This window comes from Manis pentadactyla, chromosome 11 (genome assembly GCF_030020395.1).
Source record: "Manis pentadactyla isolate mManPen7 chromosome 11, mManPen7.hap1, whole genome shotgun sequence".
Lineage (NCBI taxonomy): Eukaryota > Metazoa > Chordata > Mammalia > Pholidota > Manidae > Manis > Manis pentadactyla.
The window spans coordinates 68905265-68924989 of record NC_080029.1 but is presented as its reverse complement, the minus strand read 5'-3'; the positions used below and the strand labels follow the sequence as shown (position 1 = coordinate 68924989).

The 19725-nt window shown below is 38.3% G+C and overlaps 1 protein-coding gene across 1 annotated transcript in view; it reads right to left on the bottom strand.

The window, feature by feature from the left end:
* Nucleotides 1-17917, bottom strand: part of PRKD1 (protein kinase D1) — a 324013-nt gene extending 306096 nt beyond the window's left edge. The window contains exon 1 of the mRNA XM_036881284.2: nt 17514-17917. Coding sequence (XP_036737179.1) covers nt 17514-17759 — 246 coding nt within the window. The 5' untranslated portion in view covers nt 17760-17917. The remainder of the gene's footprint in view (nt 1-17513) is intronic.
* Nucleotides 17918-19725: the final 1808 nt, after the last annotated feature.

Here is a 19725-nt window from a genome sequence, read left to right as displayed (position 1 = left end):
CACACACACACACACAAATGGGTGGATATAGACAAATTTAACACTTGTCCTGTACTATATAGTAAGTATTGAAAGTATGAAGAAAGATTATTTTTAAAAACAAGCCTAATTTTTTAAATCATTTTAAAAGTTGAAATTTAAATTTCTAAGATATTTATATTTAAGACACTTATATTTATAAAATATTTTTATGTAAATAGCACAGACTTCAAGAATTTAGATGTGAAAAGCAAAAAAAAATTAAAGTAACTAAGATTAAGAATTGTCAGGAAACAAAGAAAAGGTAAATGGTTTTAAACTGTAATCCTGCTGACTCACATCAAAGCAGCCAAACTAGTGACTATTAACTATTATAAAGTCCCTCACTGGAGGCCACTTTGCTGAATGTTTCCTGTCAGACCATCTGAGTTTCTCAAATTTACTTCACAAGCCTGTGGGAAGCAAATAAACAGCAAAGGGATTTCCAGCTAACACTGGTTGAGTCTGTGTGATTTTCTGATGGTTCTTTTCCTCCAAAGACATTATTCTTCCCTCTCCATCACCATCTCTCCTACCACTATATTTTTTATGTCAGCCTTTTTATTATTTCCACAATTATATTCTTAAAAATCTACAGGTAAATTAGACTTGAGATTTGACAAGTAAAACACCGATGTGTCTTTCATAATATTTCAACAAGGTATTCACTAACAACCACAAAAGACTCCTTCTGTTCCAAGACTCAGTTCAATTCAACAAGTATTTATTCAGGCCCTATCATAAAGTGATTTCAGGAAGGAAGGTTTTTGCTAGCTTTAAATCCTTGGCCCAGTTATATGAAAAGAATACCAATTGCTCAGAAGACTCAAATCCCAGGATTTCATATGTTTCCTCAAGTAAGTCCAACACTCTCCCTAAATACATCTTAATTTCCAAAACCCTTCTAATTCACTTTAAAAACACAACTATTTGAATAATCATTATGGATCAAAGGTAGAAATGAGCACTTCCTAGAAAGCAAATAGCCCGGATGTAACAAAAGACTTAATTTGCATACAGACTGACTACACAGTTCTGCTCCTAAGAACTTAATGGGACAAATCATTCATTCAAATTATTCAGTGCCAGGCACAGTTCTAGATACCTTGGCTAGAACAGTGAAAAAACAATCAAAGAACACTGTCCCTATGGTAGGTGTTTACATCTTTAATGGGATTTACTCAGTGTTACTTAATTCAACCAATAAAGATGTTTCTGAACCTTTTATGTAAATTAAAGTTTTCTCAATCAAAATATATTTTAAATTACCAAAGACAGCTCTATGATATTTAATAAAAAATTTAACTACTTTGCAAAAGAAAGGACTTTGGGAGGAAAATGGAAATGTCAAAAATGACATTCATACTTTTGTCTTTAAAACCTGTGTTTGTATTTCAGGTTTCTTAAAGAATACTACAAAAAACTAAGTAAGAACAAAAAAGGTAAAATTTTACTTTTAAGAAATTATTCTATGAGATTTTCTTAAATATAGAAATGTTTGTTTTTCAACATGTTTTTTTTAAAAATCAAAGTGAATTTGGATATATAGAGATAATATCAGGCCAGTTCTTGTGAAGGAAAAGTAGAAAAATGGAAAGTGTTCACCATTGTTTTTAGTTTATTATTTGTTCATTATGCATTTGCTAGATACAATTCATATGTACTCTACCCAATAATGGATTTAAGTATTGGCTATTAATTATAGCAGTTTATTCTGCATCTTGCTACTTGCTTCAATTGATTTTTCTCTTCAAATACAAAACCCCAAAACCCAATGCATTTGTACTTTTGAAATTGAAAAATAACAAAGAATAACTAAAATTCTGAAATAGAAACTAGAATCTACATATTAATCTTAGGAATATTAAGATTAATAGATAATATTAACTTTAGGAATATTAACAGACAAGATCAAATACAAGTATTAGATGTGGAAGTGTGAAAAAAAATCTGCCAACACATATACATAACAATGTTTAAAAAAACAAAAAACAAAAATCAAAAGAATCCTAAATATCCAAAAATAGGGGACAAGTTAAACATAGTGATAAATCCACACACCCATTCTATTCAGGCATTAGAAAGTGGTACCCTGAGCATTCTTTTACTTACAGGGGCAGATAACCGAGTTAGAAGAATGACCTTATGAGTTGTGACTCCCAGGTCAGGAAAGCCCTCAGAGACTGTCAACATTAAATCACATACTTAACGTCTATAAGAATTATACAGTTTTAAAAGAAGGAAATAATATGAAAATGCAATATTCCATTAGGTTCAAAGGTCTCTAATGTAGAAAAGGGATTCACCAATCTTAAAAGCTAAAGAAATTCAAAATCCAACCTGTTTAGGAATTTGAGATTTTTCAGCACACAGAGGTAATACATAAATTGAATCCAGGGATGTGGAATACATAGTTATCCCCTTTCTTGATGGAGCCACTGACAGAAATAGGATTCTGTGAAACTCATCCACACTGCCAGTAAGAATCCAATCTTTGTCCCAGCTAAAAGCACGGGGGGTTATGAAACATCAACCCCAAGAGACAACTGCGAAATTTACATGGGATAGGAACACCACAAATTGTGTTGGAAATTATTTCCAGGTGAAAAACATCTTTCAAATGTGGAAATATTTAAAATTAAACACAGAAAAGTTTAAGAGAATTAAAACCATAATATTAATACTTTTGTACATATTATGCACATATAATTAAGCAATTAATTTTGGCTTATATGTATGGCATTGAAACATTTAAGAACTTAAACCTTACCATATTTATATATTTATAAGTTTCATCTATTAGCTGTATAAGAATTACTTAAGAACATACACAGGTTTATCAAGCAGGTGATTACAGAATTTAAAGGAAATTGAATCTCTTAAATTTAGAAATGCAATTTAAAATATTTGAAAGTATCTAAATAATTCTACTCATAAAGTATACTAATAATTCTTCAAAGGTTCTAAAATATGATTGTTAAGGTCTGCTAGACTTTAAAAAAAATAAAAGTATTTATGAAAGGTGCTAAAAAAGATTAAGACTAACATCTGAACCTGCAATTTTAATAATGTGAATATTAAATTTTAAAACCAAAGTAAATATCTGAAAAGCCTTTAATGCACACAAGAATTACCCCCAAGAGCACTGAAGATTTTACATTTAAAACTAACATTGAAAGACAGTATCAAATGGCCCAAGAAAAGGAATCAACCTATATCCATCAATGGATGATGAATGTGTAAATAAGGGGTATATATACACAATGGAATACTACTCAACCATAAAAATGAACGAAATCTTGCCATTTGCAAGAACATAGATGGACCTTGAGAGTATTATGTTAAATGAAATAAGTCAGGGAGAGACAAATATCATATGATTTCACTTTTATGTGGATTCTGAAAAACAAGTAAAACAAAACTCAAAGGTACAGGGAACAGATTGGTGGTTATCAGAGGGGAAAGGAGTAAGGGAGTGGGCAAAAGGGTGAAGGGGGTCAACTGAAGGTGACAGATGTTAACTAGACTTATTGTGGTGATCACTTTGTAATGTATACAAATATCAAATTATCATGTTGTACACCTGAAATAGTATACAATGTTATCTATTAATTTTACCTCAAATAAATAAGAAAAATAAAACCATGTGGTTTTGATTGTTACAGTAAATATGGAGTGAAATTGTGAGTTTGGACATTTCCTCTTTTTTCCCATCTGTACAAAGAAAGACTGATTAGAAAGAGATATCCAAGCCACATGAAATCACTGTCTCAAAGAGATGTCTGCACTCGCCTCTTCACTGTGGCACTAGTCACAACAGCCAAGACATAGGAACAAACTAAGTGTTGATAAATGGGTAAAGAAAATGTCACACACACACACACACACACACACAGAGGGATATTATTCAGCCACAAAAAGAAGGAAATACTGTCACTTGCCACAACATGATGGATCTTGACAGCATTATGAAAAGTGAAATAAGTCAGACAAAGCCAAATATTGTAAGATCTCACTTGTATGTACAATCTTAAAAAAAAAAAACTGAACTCAAAGAAAAAGACACTAGGATGGTGGTTGTCAGGAGCTGGGAGGTGATTAAAATGGGGAGATGTTGGGCAAAGAGTACCAAATCTTCAGCTATAAGTAAGTTCTGGGAATATAATGTACAGCATAGTGACTATAGTTTACAACACTGCACTATATAACTTGAAAGTTGCTTAAAAGAGGAGATCCTAAATGTTCTCACTACAAAAAAAATTATCTAAGGTGATGGATCTGTTAAGTAACCTTATTGTGGTAATCATTCTACAATACATACACACCCACACACACATCATATCATCAGTTTGTATACCTTAAATTTATACAATGTTAGGTGTCCATTATATCTCAATAAAGCTGGGGAAAAAAATGAAACAAAAAAAGAAAGACATAGTATCAAATGAAAAGAGCAAATAAAGCCATATGTAAGTTATGATGAGTATATTCACTTACAGAAAAAAAGACCTGATAAGATATTCACCAAAATGTTAACTGTGTTTCACTCTGAGGCATATGATCCATTTGGCGGCTTATCTGAATTTCTCACCTTTTCTCATACTCATTTATGAGTGAATGTAGCATACTCATTTCCTGTTAACTGCTGTAATAAACTACCACACACTTTTAGTAGCTTTAAAGAACACAAATGTACTCTCTTACAGCTCTGGAAATCAGAAATCTGAAATCAGTCACACTGGGCTAAAGTCAACAGGTGTTTCCTTCTGGAGGCTCTAGGGGAGAATCTTTTCTTATTTCTTCCAGCTTCCAGTTTTGACTTGGTTCATAGCCCTTTCACTGCATCACTACAACCTCTTGTTCCTATTGTCACGTCTCCTACCACTACTACAATGCTTTAACTCCTGTTTCCCTCCTATAAGGACCCAGCATTCCTTGACTCTTGCCCATTTCCTCTATCTTCAAAGTCGGCTGCGGGATGGAGCCCCTCTCATAGTTGGAATCTCTCCTGCTTTTCACTCTCATCTGTCTGACCTAACCTGGAAGATTCACCACTTTTATGGACTCATGTGTTTGCATTGGGTCCACCCAGAAAATCGAGGATAATCTCTTCTACTAGAAATCAGTAACTTAATCACATCTGCAAAGTCCCTTTTGGTGTAGTATTTACAGGTTCCAGGGTTTAGGAGGCAGCCATCTTTGAGGGTCATTTATTCAACCTAACACACAGGGTAATTTTGTAATTTTCAAAATAAAAGGAAAACTATTATGTAATTGAAGTATAAAAATTATAATTTTCCATGGGGGGAAAAATTCTAAACAGAAATTATTATGAAAAATCAAGTTCCTTTTCAAGTGGTTTTTTGATCCATTGACTTGCATTATTTTTCAGGAGCCAGAACATTCAACATAATTTCTGAACCTATAATTCTTGATATTACTTCAACAGTATATTCATCAACAGACACTGATTGTACAGTAATAGGTGTGACTCTTACATCTGCTTCATCCAGGCTATGCCTGTGAACACCTAAGAAAATAGGAGCTACAGCCTACACATTGTTACTGTGGGACAACACAATTTCCAAAATTTTATCTCCCTTATTTGCCTTCTTGGTTTTAAATATAAAACAAGTTTTCTAAATAATCAAGGGCATCTGTTCGTAATTTCTCTTCTTTTTTGCTAATCATCTTGTATTTTCTCCAGACAAAAGAATACACTAAAGTAAAACTTGAAACTATGATAATGATATCCCTCAACATGTAAGTCAGTATATTTTGCTGTTTAGATGGTTGCCAGGGGTGTTGAAGCTTCAAGGCAGGCCTATCTGTTTATCTATTTAAGTTAATAAAGGTAGTATGAACCATCAAAATAAGTAAAATTATTTGCTGTTTGACACACACAAAAAAAATGCACATACCTATCTTAGTATCTTGATTTCCATTGGATGGAAAAAATTGAGCTAAAATTATATTAGATACTACAAAGTGAGAATGGTTCATGAAATCATAACAATCAAATAATTGTTTTATGAAATCAACTCTAAATGTTATCTTTTCTTTTTTAAGTTGTACAGAAACTTTTGGTCAAAGGGGATAGCATTCTAACCAAAGTAAGGTTTTTATTTATTTTTGTTTATAGCTTAGACTCCATTTAGAAAAGTTACTCAAAGTGACACTGCCAATATATGTAATCTGATGACTCTCTCTATGAAACAAATTCTACATATAAGTTTTGTTTTTGTCTTTAAATGTACAAGGATTTTTGGACAAAAGGTAATAAAATGTCTATTAAGTAAAGTTTTTCTTTCTGTTTTTGTTTGTTGTTTTCAACTTACAACTCCATAGTTTTTATCAGTGAACACAGAGTTTAAAACAACTGTAGGACAATATAAATAAACTGGGACTGTTCTGGACAAGTAGGTAGATGGCCACTCTTCTTTGAGTATTAGCTCAACTCCACTAGTCCATTAGTCCACTCTCACTATGTGTTCAGTTGTCCACCTGATTCTTTCCAAGGAATTGAATAAAAGCAAAAATCATGTAAGATCTAGTCTTTTTATTCTTTGAAAATCTGTGTAAGCTATTGGATTCATTAAATATTCTAAAGATCATCCCAGGTGACAACAGCTCATTCCACATTAGTAAATGAAGCTAAGGTCTGGAGCAGGGAAGGGAACAGAGCCTTCCTGTTCAGGGGCTACTCTGCAGCTAATCAATTATTTTTCATCACTGGCCATTTGGTAGAGAAGAGCTAAGCATGAGTGATCCACCTTACTACTCCTCAAACAACACTTGGTACCTTGTGTCCTACTAGTTAATGATGGGTTATCCCAGGATAAGGCTTATAAGACACAGTACTGGACTAGTAGACATCTAGTAAATTCAGACTTCTAGCACAGTGGCACAGATCTGCTGCCTTTTTATCAGTCAAGAGACTACAAGTGTGTCATGTCAAAAGAGAACTTGTCCATGGTATTAAAGCTGCATAATGTCCAAATACATGGAAAAGAGGAAATATTTCAGGTACCTTATTAGTCCATTAAGGAATGAATAACTACTATCTGCCTCCCAATAATCATTCAGGACAGGAACCCTTAGAATTTAATTGAATTATGGATATACTTCCAATTAAATCATGTCCACCCATAAATACAACTACATTTTGTAAAGCCTAAAGATAGTACAGTTAGTCTTCAAGGGAATATTCGACCTTAGTGCTATACACAGGCAATTCAAAGGAATGCAAGGAAATTGACCTTTCAGAATGTTAAGCACTCCTGAGATGAAAGAGACGCTTCACACAGCCTGTGATTGATCATGCACAGAAAGTGGGAGTAAGGTTACCAGAGGGTGGGTTCATTCATAACTGACCAAAAATAAGCAAACAAATACAGAAACTTTTTAAGAAAAGAAAATATATCCTTAGCAAAGCATGATCCTTAGCATAGGGACAATACATATAATTCTCAAATGAAAAGCAACCACTGGCAGGTATTTTACTTAAGCCCCCTTAGTTACTTTCTCAGAATCTGCTCAGAATCAATGTGCTATTAAGAAGAAATGATTCATTGATTTACAGTGGTGGCTAAGATTTTTTACATCCACAAGTCTTGAGACACACTGATCAATATATGGTCTTACTATAATCACTTCCTCCAAAACACCTCTGTGTCCATATTTCATTGGAAGAAGTGTTGTGAATCAACCTAGGCCAACTAAATTACACAAGGTAATTTACTTCTTTATATAAATATCAGTAGAAATTTAAGGATGGGTGAGGACTGGCTATCCCCACATTTTCTTACCAGAGTTTAATGAAACCAAATTTCAAACCAAATTATTAAGAATATACATTACAGTTCACATGACTCCTCAAGTATGAGCAGTCTCTAAAATACTTTAGGCAATCATGCATCTCTTAATGGCCCTAATATCTCCAATGAGAGTCCGTGTTCACGTTCCTTACATTAACTATCAATACCTAGAGTGGGAATCTTGCCCCTGATAAGAGATGCCTTGTGGCAGCCTCCCAATTGACTGGAATTGTAGCTGACCACTAACAGGTGTGAATTCCAGGTGAGGGGAGCTTTCTAAACTAAAGACTAATTTAAACTAACATATAAGTAATATCACACTGTGAAAGCTGAAATGTTTTTAAGTAAATTTCAGCCACATAATAGAAAGTTTAATATTTCCCCCTCACCCACAATTTGATAATTCCAAATGCTCTGTACAGATCTTTGGCCATCCCAGCCCTCCCCTGTGTTTAGGATTAGCTATAGTGGAGTGAATAGAGTACAGGCAGATGGCGGTGGGGGTGGTGGCGGAGAGTGCTTTTTTTCCTAATAGATAGCTAAGTGATTTGGGGTAAATGCTTTAACCTCCCTAACCCTTAGTGTTCTCATCCTCAAAATGAAGAGAAAATGACTATTGGAAAGAGCTACTGTGAAAATCAGGAAAACAAATGAGAAGAAGCCAAGACTCAGGCAGGCACAGACAAATGCCAGAAAGGTTTTGCTCCTGGAGGCTCCCCTCTGCAGGCCACTGTTACCATGAGGCCCCAGAATCTTGCAGACCACAACCCAATACTCCTGGGACAAGCTCGTCTGAAAACCCTCACAGTCAAGTCATCCTGAGGTGGCTCCTTGAGCCTCTCACCTGTGACACTCTGAAAATGTCCAAAGAGTGTTACTGTGCTTGTAAAAAGTCACCTGCTAAACGTCTCCCCACTGCTATTCATGAGTTATCTAGTGAGGCCATTCCTGCTACATAACCCACAGAAGGTCAGAGCTTCACTGTCACTGTCCCTTTCTGCCCTCAGAGGCCACCAGCCTCATAATCCCTCAGGCCTTGCCCATGGCAGCCCGCTCAGGTCTCCCCACTACCACTGATTCAAGGCTATCGGCAAAGTTTAACTGCCAGCTTCCTGCCCCCACCATTCCCTCCATTCTTTCCTGCTTTTGACAATGGTGAAAGCTACTGCTGTTTGCCCTAGACCACCAGTTCTGGTCAAGGAGCCCTAACTTCTAGTGTTACTACTGTTCTGAGGGTCTAACTGGACTAACCAATCTCTAAGTAATCACAATTCTATTGATCACACATGTTCTTAGTTGCAGCCTTCCAAATCTGGGATACAGACCAAACCTTTCAAAGATGCTGAGTGCAAAGACAATACAGATGGACCACAGACCCCACCTTTCTGCAAACTGAGATTCCTTTTCCTGTCCCACCCTCATCATCTGTTTTCTTAGGCAAAGAAATCACCCTTGGATGTCTCCAAATCCCTCCTATTCCCCATGCCAGGTGCCCTAGGGCCCTTATATATGTTCATCCCAAAGGCGGCCATGACTCTCCTGGCACTCTGAGAAGGATGTAGCCACTCTGAGGTATTACAAGGACCTGGTACCATATAGGAGGCCCTACCAGACTAAAACCTACCATTTCTCAATAATATGAGGAGTTAAAAGAGGAAAAATAATGTTCATGTTTAATTGACAAAAAGGTTGAGACACAGTATCATGAATAAGTATTTGACCAGTGATAGATGGTCTATTTCAATCAATTAATTTCTTCGGAACTTAATTCAACCTGAACTAGATTTGAATCCCTGGTCTGACTTTGGCTATAGTTATCGATTCAAAGTAAGGCAATAGTTCTATAATTATCCAGTAGTTATTACATCATTAGCATGACTGATTTAGACCATCTAGGAGAAGGTTTTTATCTTTTTGATTATGTCCAACACTGACAGCTTTAAAATTTTAATAATACCTTAATCTAATGGTTTAATCTTTATTAGTGATTATTGGAAAATATTTTGCTTAATAATGTCTGAAATTTACATCAGCATAAATCTAGCTGAATAAGCTCCAAGCAAAATATTCTTACTTTATAATCAACCTAGACCATTACAAAAATACACAAAAGGAGGCTGATGTAGTGGTACATGGATTTGATATTTGAATAAACTGTTGTTTCATTTGATGTCAAATATGTTTTTGCCTGGGACGTCAACTCAGGCTTAGGTTATATTCAGATTCCTTTTATCTTATTGTGTTTAAAAAAGAAATAGACTCAGATTTTTATTTCACATATTTAATATTCTTTTAATTGGATCTGAACTATTATTTCTTTAACAAACTTTGTTTACTGAAGCATGCTCCAATTGTCTCAGTGTGTAACATTTCATATGTATGCCACAGTCCCTCCAACAATATGAACAGAAGGTACATATAAAAATTATTCATTTTTACCAAAATAAATTGGACAAATTTCCTAATAAAAAGTAAATGTTTCTCTTATTAACAAGGCAATGTACTTGTCTACAGATCCTTAGATTACCAATAATACCATTTATTATGCACGTTTATACCTTTTGCTCGATTATTATTATCACATTCATACTTTCATTCATTTTATGATATATATGTGACAAAACAGCTGCTGATAGTTTGGGGGAGGGAGGCATTCAGAAATTTTTGAAATTGTGCCTAAATAAAAGCAGTAAATTCTACAAATTCCTCATCAATCAGTGGCTTAGTCAAAATAAAAGCCAATGAACCAGTGAAGGGTACATATCAATTTTTTCCTTTTCGTCAAAGTAAGTTGGACAAAATTCCTGCATGATTGCATATTTAAAAACCTAATCTTTGTATTTGCCAACATTGCTAAGCTGCTGTATCAACTGTCTAGCTTTAGCCAAATAAAACCTTTTTGCAACTTTGGAAGAAACTTCTATACAGGAAACTGTAAATTTGGACAGGCTTAATTGTGTCTCAATATGTGGTGTTTTTACACCATTTCTTACCTTTATAACTACATAAATTATATGATATTCCATAATGACCATAATAGCCATGTAATTAAAGGTTTTGTTAGTTTAATTATCTGTTTTCTGTGTGAGACTAGAAAGAGTAAGAAATGGCATAAAGTGGGTTTCTCTGCTGCCAAGTAACTTCAAGTGGTGCTGTCATTGTTGGTTTTTAATGGCACAAAAATATTTGGTTGACAGTATCAGAGGAATTCCTAGGGGAAATTTCACATATTCTTGTAGATGGAAAAGAATTCTGAATATATATGAGAAAAATTACCATTTTCTCTGTATCTAAATTTTATCAATAGAGACAAATTGATGCATTTTTGATGGTTGTTGTTTTGTGTTGTTCCAATACATCCTAACATATATTAAGAAGAGACTTAAGAAACTGAAAACTCATTTTCAAAACCTCTCTAGAATAATGCTAGGGCAAGTAAAAGGTGAACACTATTTTAAAACACCCTTGTTTTGCCTCTATTATCACATTTGGGCTTAGGTCTTTCATTTGAACCAAGGTTATGGTCAGAGATCAGAGGTCAAAAAAATTGATTAGCTATCCCCAACACATGAAAACAAAGCAAACAAATATAAAACATAGTAAAGAACTTTCATGTTATGATCAACTCCTATGGAACTGCATTTTACCCACTTCTAAGTCACTCTTGAGTCCAGCTCACTATCTTGATCATTACACTAGCTTCTTGGTACAGCTCAAGAACTTATTCAATTATTCCAATTTTACACACACACACTTCATGTAATTGTCATTCCACTCTTTTTAAAGCGGTGGATGAATAATTACTGACTGTGGTTGTCTAAATGTTTTATAATGGGAAATGGACTTCCATGAGAGGTAAGCTAGTGATTAGAGGTAATGAAAAGGTCTGGGAAAGACTGGCGATTGGCTTAGCCAAACTGCTAACTCAATTGTTTCCCAGTTAAATTGCTTCTATCCCAATATAATATGTCTGCTATGTTATACTAGCTACTCATGAGATATAACAACTTAGCAAATAACCTCTAGATGCTAGTATGACAGCACAGTGTGATCTCCGTGAGTCATTTCCAAGTATTTTCCTCTTGTTAAGGGTTGATTTGCAAAGGAACTTTTAATTTCAGTCTTGAAGACCAGATTTGAGAATGATTATGCAGCCAAATGTTGCACTATTACCTATTTTACTTCCCTTTCTTATCAAATGACGTATCATTGCAATTACACCTGCAACTGAAAAATATTTAAATGAACCTCTTGTCAAAAATAATAAAAAGCAATGAAGATAAGCTTTACTTTTTTCAGCATATATGTTTTTCTTTTAGCAATAATCAAATAACTCCTAATGAATTCTAAGAGATTGAGATTTAAGAGACAGTTTCAAAATGCAACTACTCCTAAGATTTGCCCTACTGTTACAGGGTAAAGAAAAAAAAATATTACCTGGGCTTTACAGCCATATTGTCTTTTAATACTACAATGTTAATTATATGTTCAGATAAGAATAAGATAATAAAGCACAAATTTCTTTTGTCAACAAGACAGTATGCTAGTCTGTAAAGCCCAAGAATATTAATAATCCTATTGATAATGCACCTATTTACAGGTAGTATATTTATCCTTTACACATATTACCTTCAATCTTCAAAGTAAGTCACCACCATACATTCATAAGCTTACAGCTTTGTTTGTATTGTCTAGTAGGGCCATTAAAAGTCATTCATGTATAAATTGGTGAAGACATATACAATCATCTCACCAAAAAAAAAGTAATAATAACTGGCAAAATACAGTTTTAAACTTCCCTTGATAATTATGATAAGAGTCTACTGATACAGAGCAATAAAGGCATTAAGTATGGGGCAAATTTTCAAACTTTATTAACAATTTTCCAACCCCACCCCTACACTCCCTACACCTAATCTCACTCCCACATCACTTATAGTTTTCAAAGAATATTTGAAATTGTTTCAAATTTATCTCAATCCTGGATCTACAGGCTCAAATTAATTCATATTTGCCAAAATAGCCAATCATCCAATTCTCTCCAGCCCAAAGACTGGAAGGATTGAGCCTTTAACTCCACAGGCTCCAAGGATATTGTCCTTGTGAAAAGTGTTAGACAGTATACACATATAAGAAAAGGTGACCAGTTCTGTGTATTGATAGAAAACTACAAAACAGAGTTTCTCTTTTGGATTATGAGATACATAATGAGGCCTCACTTTTTGCAGCTTACAATACAAAATACAAAACGATATTTCAGCATCTGGAGGCTACATGTGGATAGTTAGGCTTCAGTAGATAAGTTTCAAAACACACTTAGATACTTAGGTATGTACGCAAATGTAACATACATATTACAGAGGCATTACATATACACCAAAATATAATCCTATTATTATAGTACTAACTTTGAAAAGAAATTAAAATTTTAAATATGTGGTACTAAAGTTATAATACTCAAAAATCACTAATGAAATGACAAATCCTACATGCCATCATTAAATCAAATCAATGGACACACAATAAAGACAAACAGAAAACCTGAATTAAAAACATACACTTAAGATCCAATTAGCTTAAAAGGATTTTTTTTGTTACACATGCAGTGTAGTCAAGCCACTAATTACTTCCAGCCTTCTCAATTTTTGTAGAAGCAGAGTAGCTAAAACTAACAATAAAGGTAAAAATGACCCTACAACTGTCAAAAAAATAACTTACAATTATGAAAGTGAAACAATTACCAGCAGAGCAAAGCTGCTCTCAAATCAAGACACTAACCTTTGTTATTCCTCTAGTGAATTATCTTCTAGAAAATCCCCCTATTTTTTTAATTAGATAAATGGCTGATTTATGAAAGTACAAGGTGAAACTATATGCCAGGAGTCCTGTAGATGTTATTGCACTATTTTAGTAAATTCAAAGGGAAATACGAGTTGTCTTTCTGGTAACAGTCAAAATTAATGGATAGACATAAATTGAATTGCATCCCACATCCCCAGATTAATGCTGCCTGTTTAAAATAAAGTGAGTGTGAGTGAGTGAGAGAGAGAGAGAGAGAGAGAGAGAGAGAGAGAGAGAGTGTGTGTGTGTGTGTGTGTGTGTGTGTGTGTGTGGATAGACAGACGGATGGGTGGATGTACTATGAAACCAGACTAATTCTTCCTTTGGAATAGTGGTCCTTATTTGAAAACAACTCCTTCTTAGTCCATATATTCAGGGTTACTTTGATAGTAGAAAGCAACAGTGTTTCAATGTGAATTACTGTTATTTCAAAGTGAAAATAATAATCATGTAGAGTAACTAACAGAATGCATGTCTTTAGATACAACCAGACTGTAAGGTTACATGCCTGCAAAGTAAAGAAATAAGTAAAATGTAAATAAAACCTTGGGCTAATACTTCCACAAAAAAAGAATGATTAGATTTTCTATATTCATACATTGTTACAGACAAAAAAAGCAATACTAGATCTTTCATCTAAACTAAAAGAAAAAAAAAATCTTTTGTTATAAAATTCAGTACATACTTAGGGTACATTATATTAAAACAAGAATATTTTTGCTGAATTACCATCAAAATTTTTCAAGTATAATCGAATGTCTGCCACTTTTCAAACCTACGTAATTAAAAACTATAAAGTCTAAACAATAATAATAATAATAAAGATGAGTTTTTCATGGACAAGATCTCTCTTATTCATGCTATTTACCTCAGTTCAGTTGTTCAGCCCACAGAAAATGTCCCATAAATGCTGCTGAAATAAACTGGATTTTCAGCTAACACTTCTGAAGATTTAAGCCAATCTGACCTCTGTTAATATTTAGGGAACTATTAAACAAATCCTATGAAAACCCTCACATGTTATAAACCAATGAAATGTGGAGGACTCAAAAAATTAGGAGAATCTTCTGCTGTAAGTTCAACCTGACTTCAGTCTATATAGCAAATTCTAAATGACTTCAGACTCTCAGCTCTCAACAAAAACCTTCTCCTCCCACCCTCCCCCTCTTCTTTTTCTCTCCTGTCATTCTTTCTCACAGTTGATATCTTCAGAAAGTACTTACAGAGACCCTGCAATAGGGGTAATGGACCTCCTCCCATTTCCTTAACTCCACAGTGACCCTTTCTGCCATTCCAATAGCCACAGAGCAAAGAGATGACTGCTACCCTGTGATGGATATTTGGTTCTCTTAATCTTGCTTCTACCTGGGAAGATAATGTATCTCAAAATAGATGATGGAAGATAGATTGATGGACGGAAATTTTCATGTCTAGACTCACCACGCAGTAAATATTTATTTACAGTATCCTGCATATAAATAACTCCCAAACCCACATCTCTAAATCTAACTCTACTGTTGCCATGACCTTAAAAACATGCAAGTGAGATCTCTACCTTGGCTATGCTGAGCAAACTTTTCAAACTTTTCTTTTAGAGACAGAAGAGCTACTCAAGTATACATCAGTCCCCACGGGGATGATTTTCCCCTCCAGGTGTTTCTCCAGGTCTGGCCCCACGGGGTTTTGAATCAGGTCTCAATTAGCTCATGCCTGAACTCCAGTTTTCTTCTCGCCATAACATTTTTACACTCTAAAACATCTTCCACAAAGCAAATCCATCTTTCAGATGTCCTCGCTTGGATATCTCTATGTAGAACATGACTGAGGTTTCTACGATTTTGGGTTTATTTCCATTTCAAGGCCTCTAAATAATCATACTTTTTCTAAATATAGTAATCACTAGCCTCATGCTTGCTGCATTTCATAGGTGCTGGCTGCCTCTCTCTCTTTGCACTCACATCATCGCCTCCATTTAACACAGACCCTCTTGGGAGCTACTGAGAGAACTGTAATTCACTCTCCACTCAAAATCACAGAACAAACCTCTTGAACCACACGTTTCTCCCCATCCTAAACTCTGTTAAGGTGCGTATATATGTATGCATATGTGTGTGCGCGCGCGTGTGTGTGTGTGTGTGTGCGTATGTGTTTGTTCTAAAGCTGGTCAAAAAGAGTCTGTTCATATTAATTTGACCTATTTTGAATACTCTGTATTTCTAGCCATTTGCCTTAAAATTAAGCAAGTTAAAATTCTACTCAATTGTATTAGCTTTTTAATTTTATTATATCTTGTTTATATTTTTATCCAGTATAAAATTGTTCTTTAGTTAACTGATTTGCACCATAACGGAGATAGCTGTAGACTACAATTTCCAATGCAGGAAGGTCTTTGGTGTCAGGAGAGCGCTCCTGTTCATGTATCACAGACATCCCTTAATATTGACAATGAGGAGGCAAATGATATGGTTTGTATCAGAATTAGACAAAATTTGTCATTTACATGGAAGTTGCAAAAATCTGACAGTCCCGTGTAATAAAAAATGTCAGTCCATTCAATGATCCAAAATTTCTGGCACTCACTGTTACTTTAGTGTGGCCTCCAGAACTTTTACAACTTCCCAGATTAGTGATTTTTCCCTGGGGCTTTTCTTAATGTCTCTGTGTTCAGTGCCACAATTCACAAACTCAGGTTTGCAAACTCTGTTCCAAAATTTTAAAGAAAGCATTCATGATTATTCAAGTGATCTTTATAAGGCAAGTGTTAGCTAGTCGTCCAGGGTTGAAATTCATCACCTTTAGACACACCTCTGTCTCCACCCACTAAACCTTGGCTGTTTGTTTATACAAAGAAGACTGGCGCCACTGGCCCCCTTTCCTTTACACTCTTATCACCCTCTTCCATGCAACATCTCTCTGGATGGCCACAGAAGCAACCCGAAATTCAGAATTGCACGTAAACAGTGGTGAGCAGGCTGGTTGGTCTCCTCCCCGGGTGGCCTGGTCCAGGACAATGGCCCTTTTTTTCAACCTGCCTTCGGTGACCGCTGTCCAGAGTCCCACAGCCTCCAACTCAAGGGCACAGTCAGGCTTGGGGTGTTCCTGGAAAGTAACCCCACCTTTAAACGCCTGTGTACGCACTTCCATGCCCCACTGTCAATGCCCAGGGATAGAAAGCAAGAAGGCTGCAACTTTAAGGTTTTATCGTTGAAAAATTTACTCCCATGTTCACACAGAGGTTGTACTAAAAGAAGACAAGAAGGTGGGTAGTTGTGCTCTGGCCAGTTGTTTTCACAGCTGGCTGCATCAGTCATCCGCTCCTAAAACCTTATTTGACAGGTAATTAGTTCCTTATCTCCAGATCATTCCAGGAACTCCTCAGCATCAATCTGACCTGGGAGAGGGGCCTGAAGAGGAAGGGAGTGGTGCTGAAATCGTGCTAAGCGTGTCCCGGGGGTGCAGGAAAGAGGACTCCGGCGCCAGGAATGTGCTGGGTCCAGAGGCAAGAGAAGGGAGAGCCAGGAAATCTTAAGGGTAGGAAGAGACGCAACGGGAGAAGGGCAAGATACCTGGACGTGTCCTGAGAGAAGTGGGAATGGGCGAGGAGGACGCTGACTGCACAAAAATCGGGCATGTAAGATGGGGCGAGGGGAAAGCCGGACAGCAGGGAGTGCAGTGCGGCGGCCAGCCTCAGCCGGGGCCGGACCCTCACGGAGCGCCGGTGAGGCTGGCCCCTGGTCGCGCCGCCGGGGCCCGAAAGTTGGCGCGACCACGGACGACCGGCCGGCCGACGACCCTGCGCGGCGGGGAGCGCCCGAGGGGAGCGGCGCGGCGCCCTACCTTCTGGTCGACGATGGAGCAAGCCATCTCGCGGACGTGCGCCAGGCTGTAGTCGCCGCACGAGTCCCGCAGCAGCAGCACCGGCTCGCGGCTCAGGCCGATCTGCAGATGGAACGAGATGCCGCCGGCCGGGGCCGCGGCGGGAGCCAGGAGAGGCGCGGGCCCCGACCCAGACCCCGGGACCAGCGCGGCCGCCGCCGCGGGCAGCAGCGGGCTGGGCGGCCGCAGGGCCGGAGGGGCGCTCATCGCTCGGCGGGGCCGCCGGGGGCCGCGGCGACCAGCGGCCGAAAAGTTTTGCTGCGGCGGAGCCGGGAGCTTCTTTCTCCGAGAGCCGAGGCGGAAAATAAAAACTTTCCGGAAAAGTCCCCGCACGGGGGGAGGGCGAGAGGATGAGGACCGGGAGGGGAGGGAGGAGGGAAAATGGCCGAGGCGGGAGAGCGCGGCCGGCGGCGCGGGCGCCGCGCGGGGGAGGCGCCGCCGGGGAGCAGCCGCCGCGGCGCGCTCGGAGGGACGGGGCGGCGGGGCCGGCGCGGCCCGGGCGGGGGCGGGACCGCGGAGCCTCCGCCCGGCGGGCGCCGGACCGCAGTGGCCTCAGGCTGCCCGGTCACCGCCCCCTCCGCCGGCTCCCGGGGCCTGAGCCTCCCCCGCCGGGGCAGCACCGAGCGGCGGGCGCAGGGCCGCCTCCGCGCGCCTGGGCCGTGCCTCCGCGCCGGGACTCCAGCCTCCGCGGACGGACAGGGCGCACCTCCTCCGATCCGCCGCCCTGGGCCGCGGGCGTCCCGGTCCCCACAGTCCCCGCCGCCTCTTCAGTGCCCGGGGACAGCGCACTTTACCAGTGAGGCGACCAGTGACGGACCCAAGACGCCGAGTCCTGCGGTTCCCCGTGGGTCTTCGGAGCGTCAAAGGGAGGATGGAAACAGAGGGTCCTCGGAAACCACATTATAGCTCCTTTTAGGACCCCCTTGGGTTTGTTACCAAAAAGGGTAGGAAGCCCGCAGAAATGTATTTAACCTGTCTCTACCTTTTCTGTCTCTCTGACACACCCTGATACCCACCGCTACCTACTCCAAGCACCCGACGTACACAAGTGCCCAGATTCAGAAGGTGGTCTTCTTTGAAAGAAAAGGCATTGTCTGCACAAAGACAGCAGGAAGGTCTGATGTGGCCTCTTTCCCTTTACCTTATACTTTGTGTCTGGCGCTCCCACTTCTAGAGCCTCAGAAACTGTTTTCTTTCTTTTCCATCCCTCTAAAGTCCGCTTTGTAGAGTGGTGCTCTCAGCTCCAACATCAAGGCTGGGCACCATCTGCTCTAATTTTGGTAGTTGTTTCTTGTTGCTGTTGTTTTGGTGGGTGTAGGAGAGGGGGGTTGCTTCCCAGGCCTTGGAGCTGAATTCTAATCTCTCTGCAGGGCGGACTTCATAGGTGTATGACTGCAGGCCCGGACCTCGGAAGGGCCCTACTCAGGTGGGATGCTCTGCCACAGTGTCTGCTGCCTGACACCGTACTATAATTCTTAGTACGTTTTTTTCATTTTACAGTGAGCCAGGCAAATCATATGGAACATCTCCACTTCCCTATCTTACCCTCAACACCGCGTGCTCACGCGCACTCACACAAATGCACACACACATATATCCAAGCAAAATGATATGTATGTTTTCTTTTGTCTTCAGTTGTATTTTGTTTTGTCTTGTTTGTTTGTGTCGTGACCTCTTTTTCTGGCCCAAGACAGGATATTGCAAGGTACTTTCCTCTTAAAACCTTGTTCCCATGGCCAGTAGTAGAGCACTGAATGTCCCCAAGGACATTCCCCAGTGTCTGCCAATGACATTGTCATTCACTGCTCTAGAAGGGACTTGAACTTACTCTCTGGATCTGACAGTGTGATGAGGTCTACATGTATGTACTGGCGTTTAACCTGCTTATTTACTTATGAAATGGTTCTCTTAATGATAGACTATAATTTTCCTAATGTACCAGATTCAGCTAAGGTAGGAGAATGCTGGAATCATTCTTGATGAAATGCCCTTTTGATATCCCTAGGAGGTTTTATTTACTGTCTCTGCCATAACAGATCACATTAAAAAGGAAAACAATAGGTAAGATCATTTCTGATAATCATAATTGCAATGAATAAAAATAATGCGGTAGTAATGAATGACTTGGGGTGGGGGTGCGGGTGCTTAGTGAACTACTTTGAACTAGGAAATA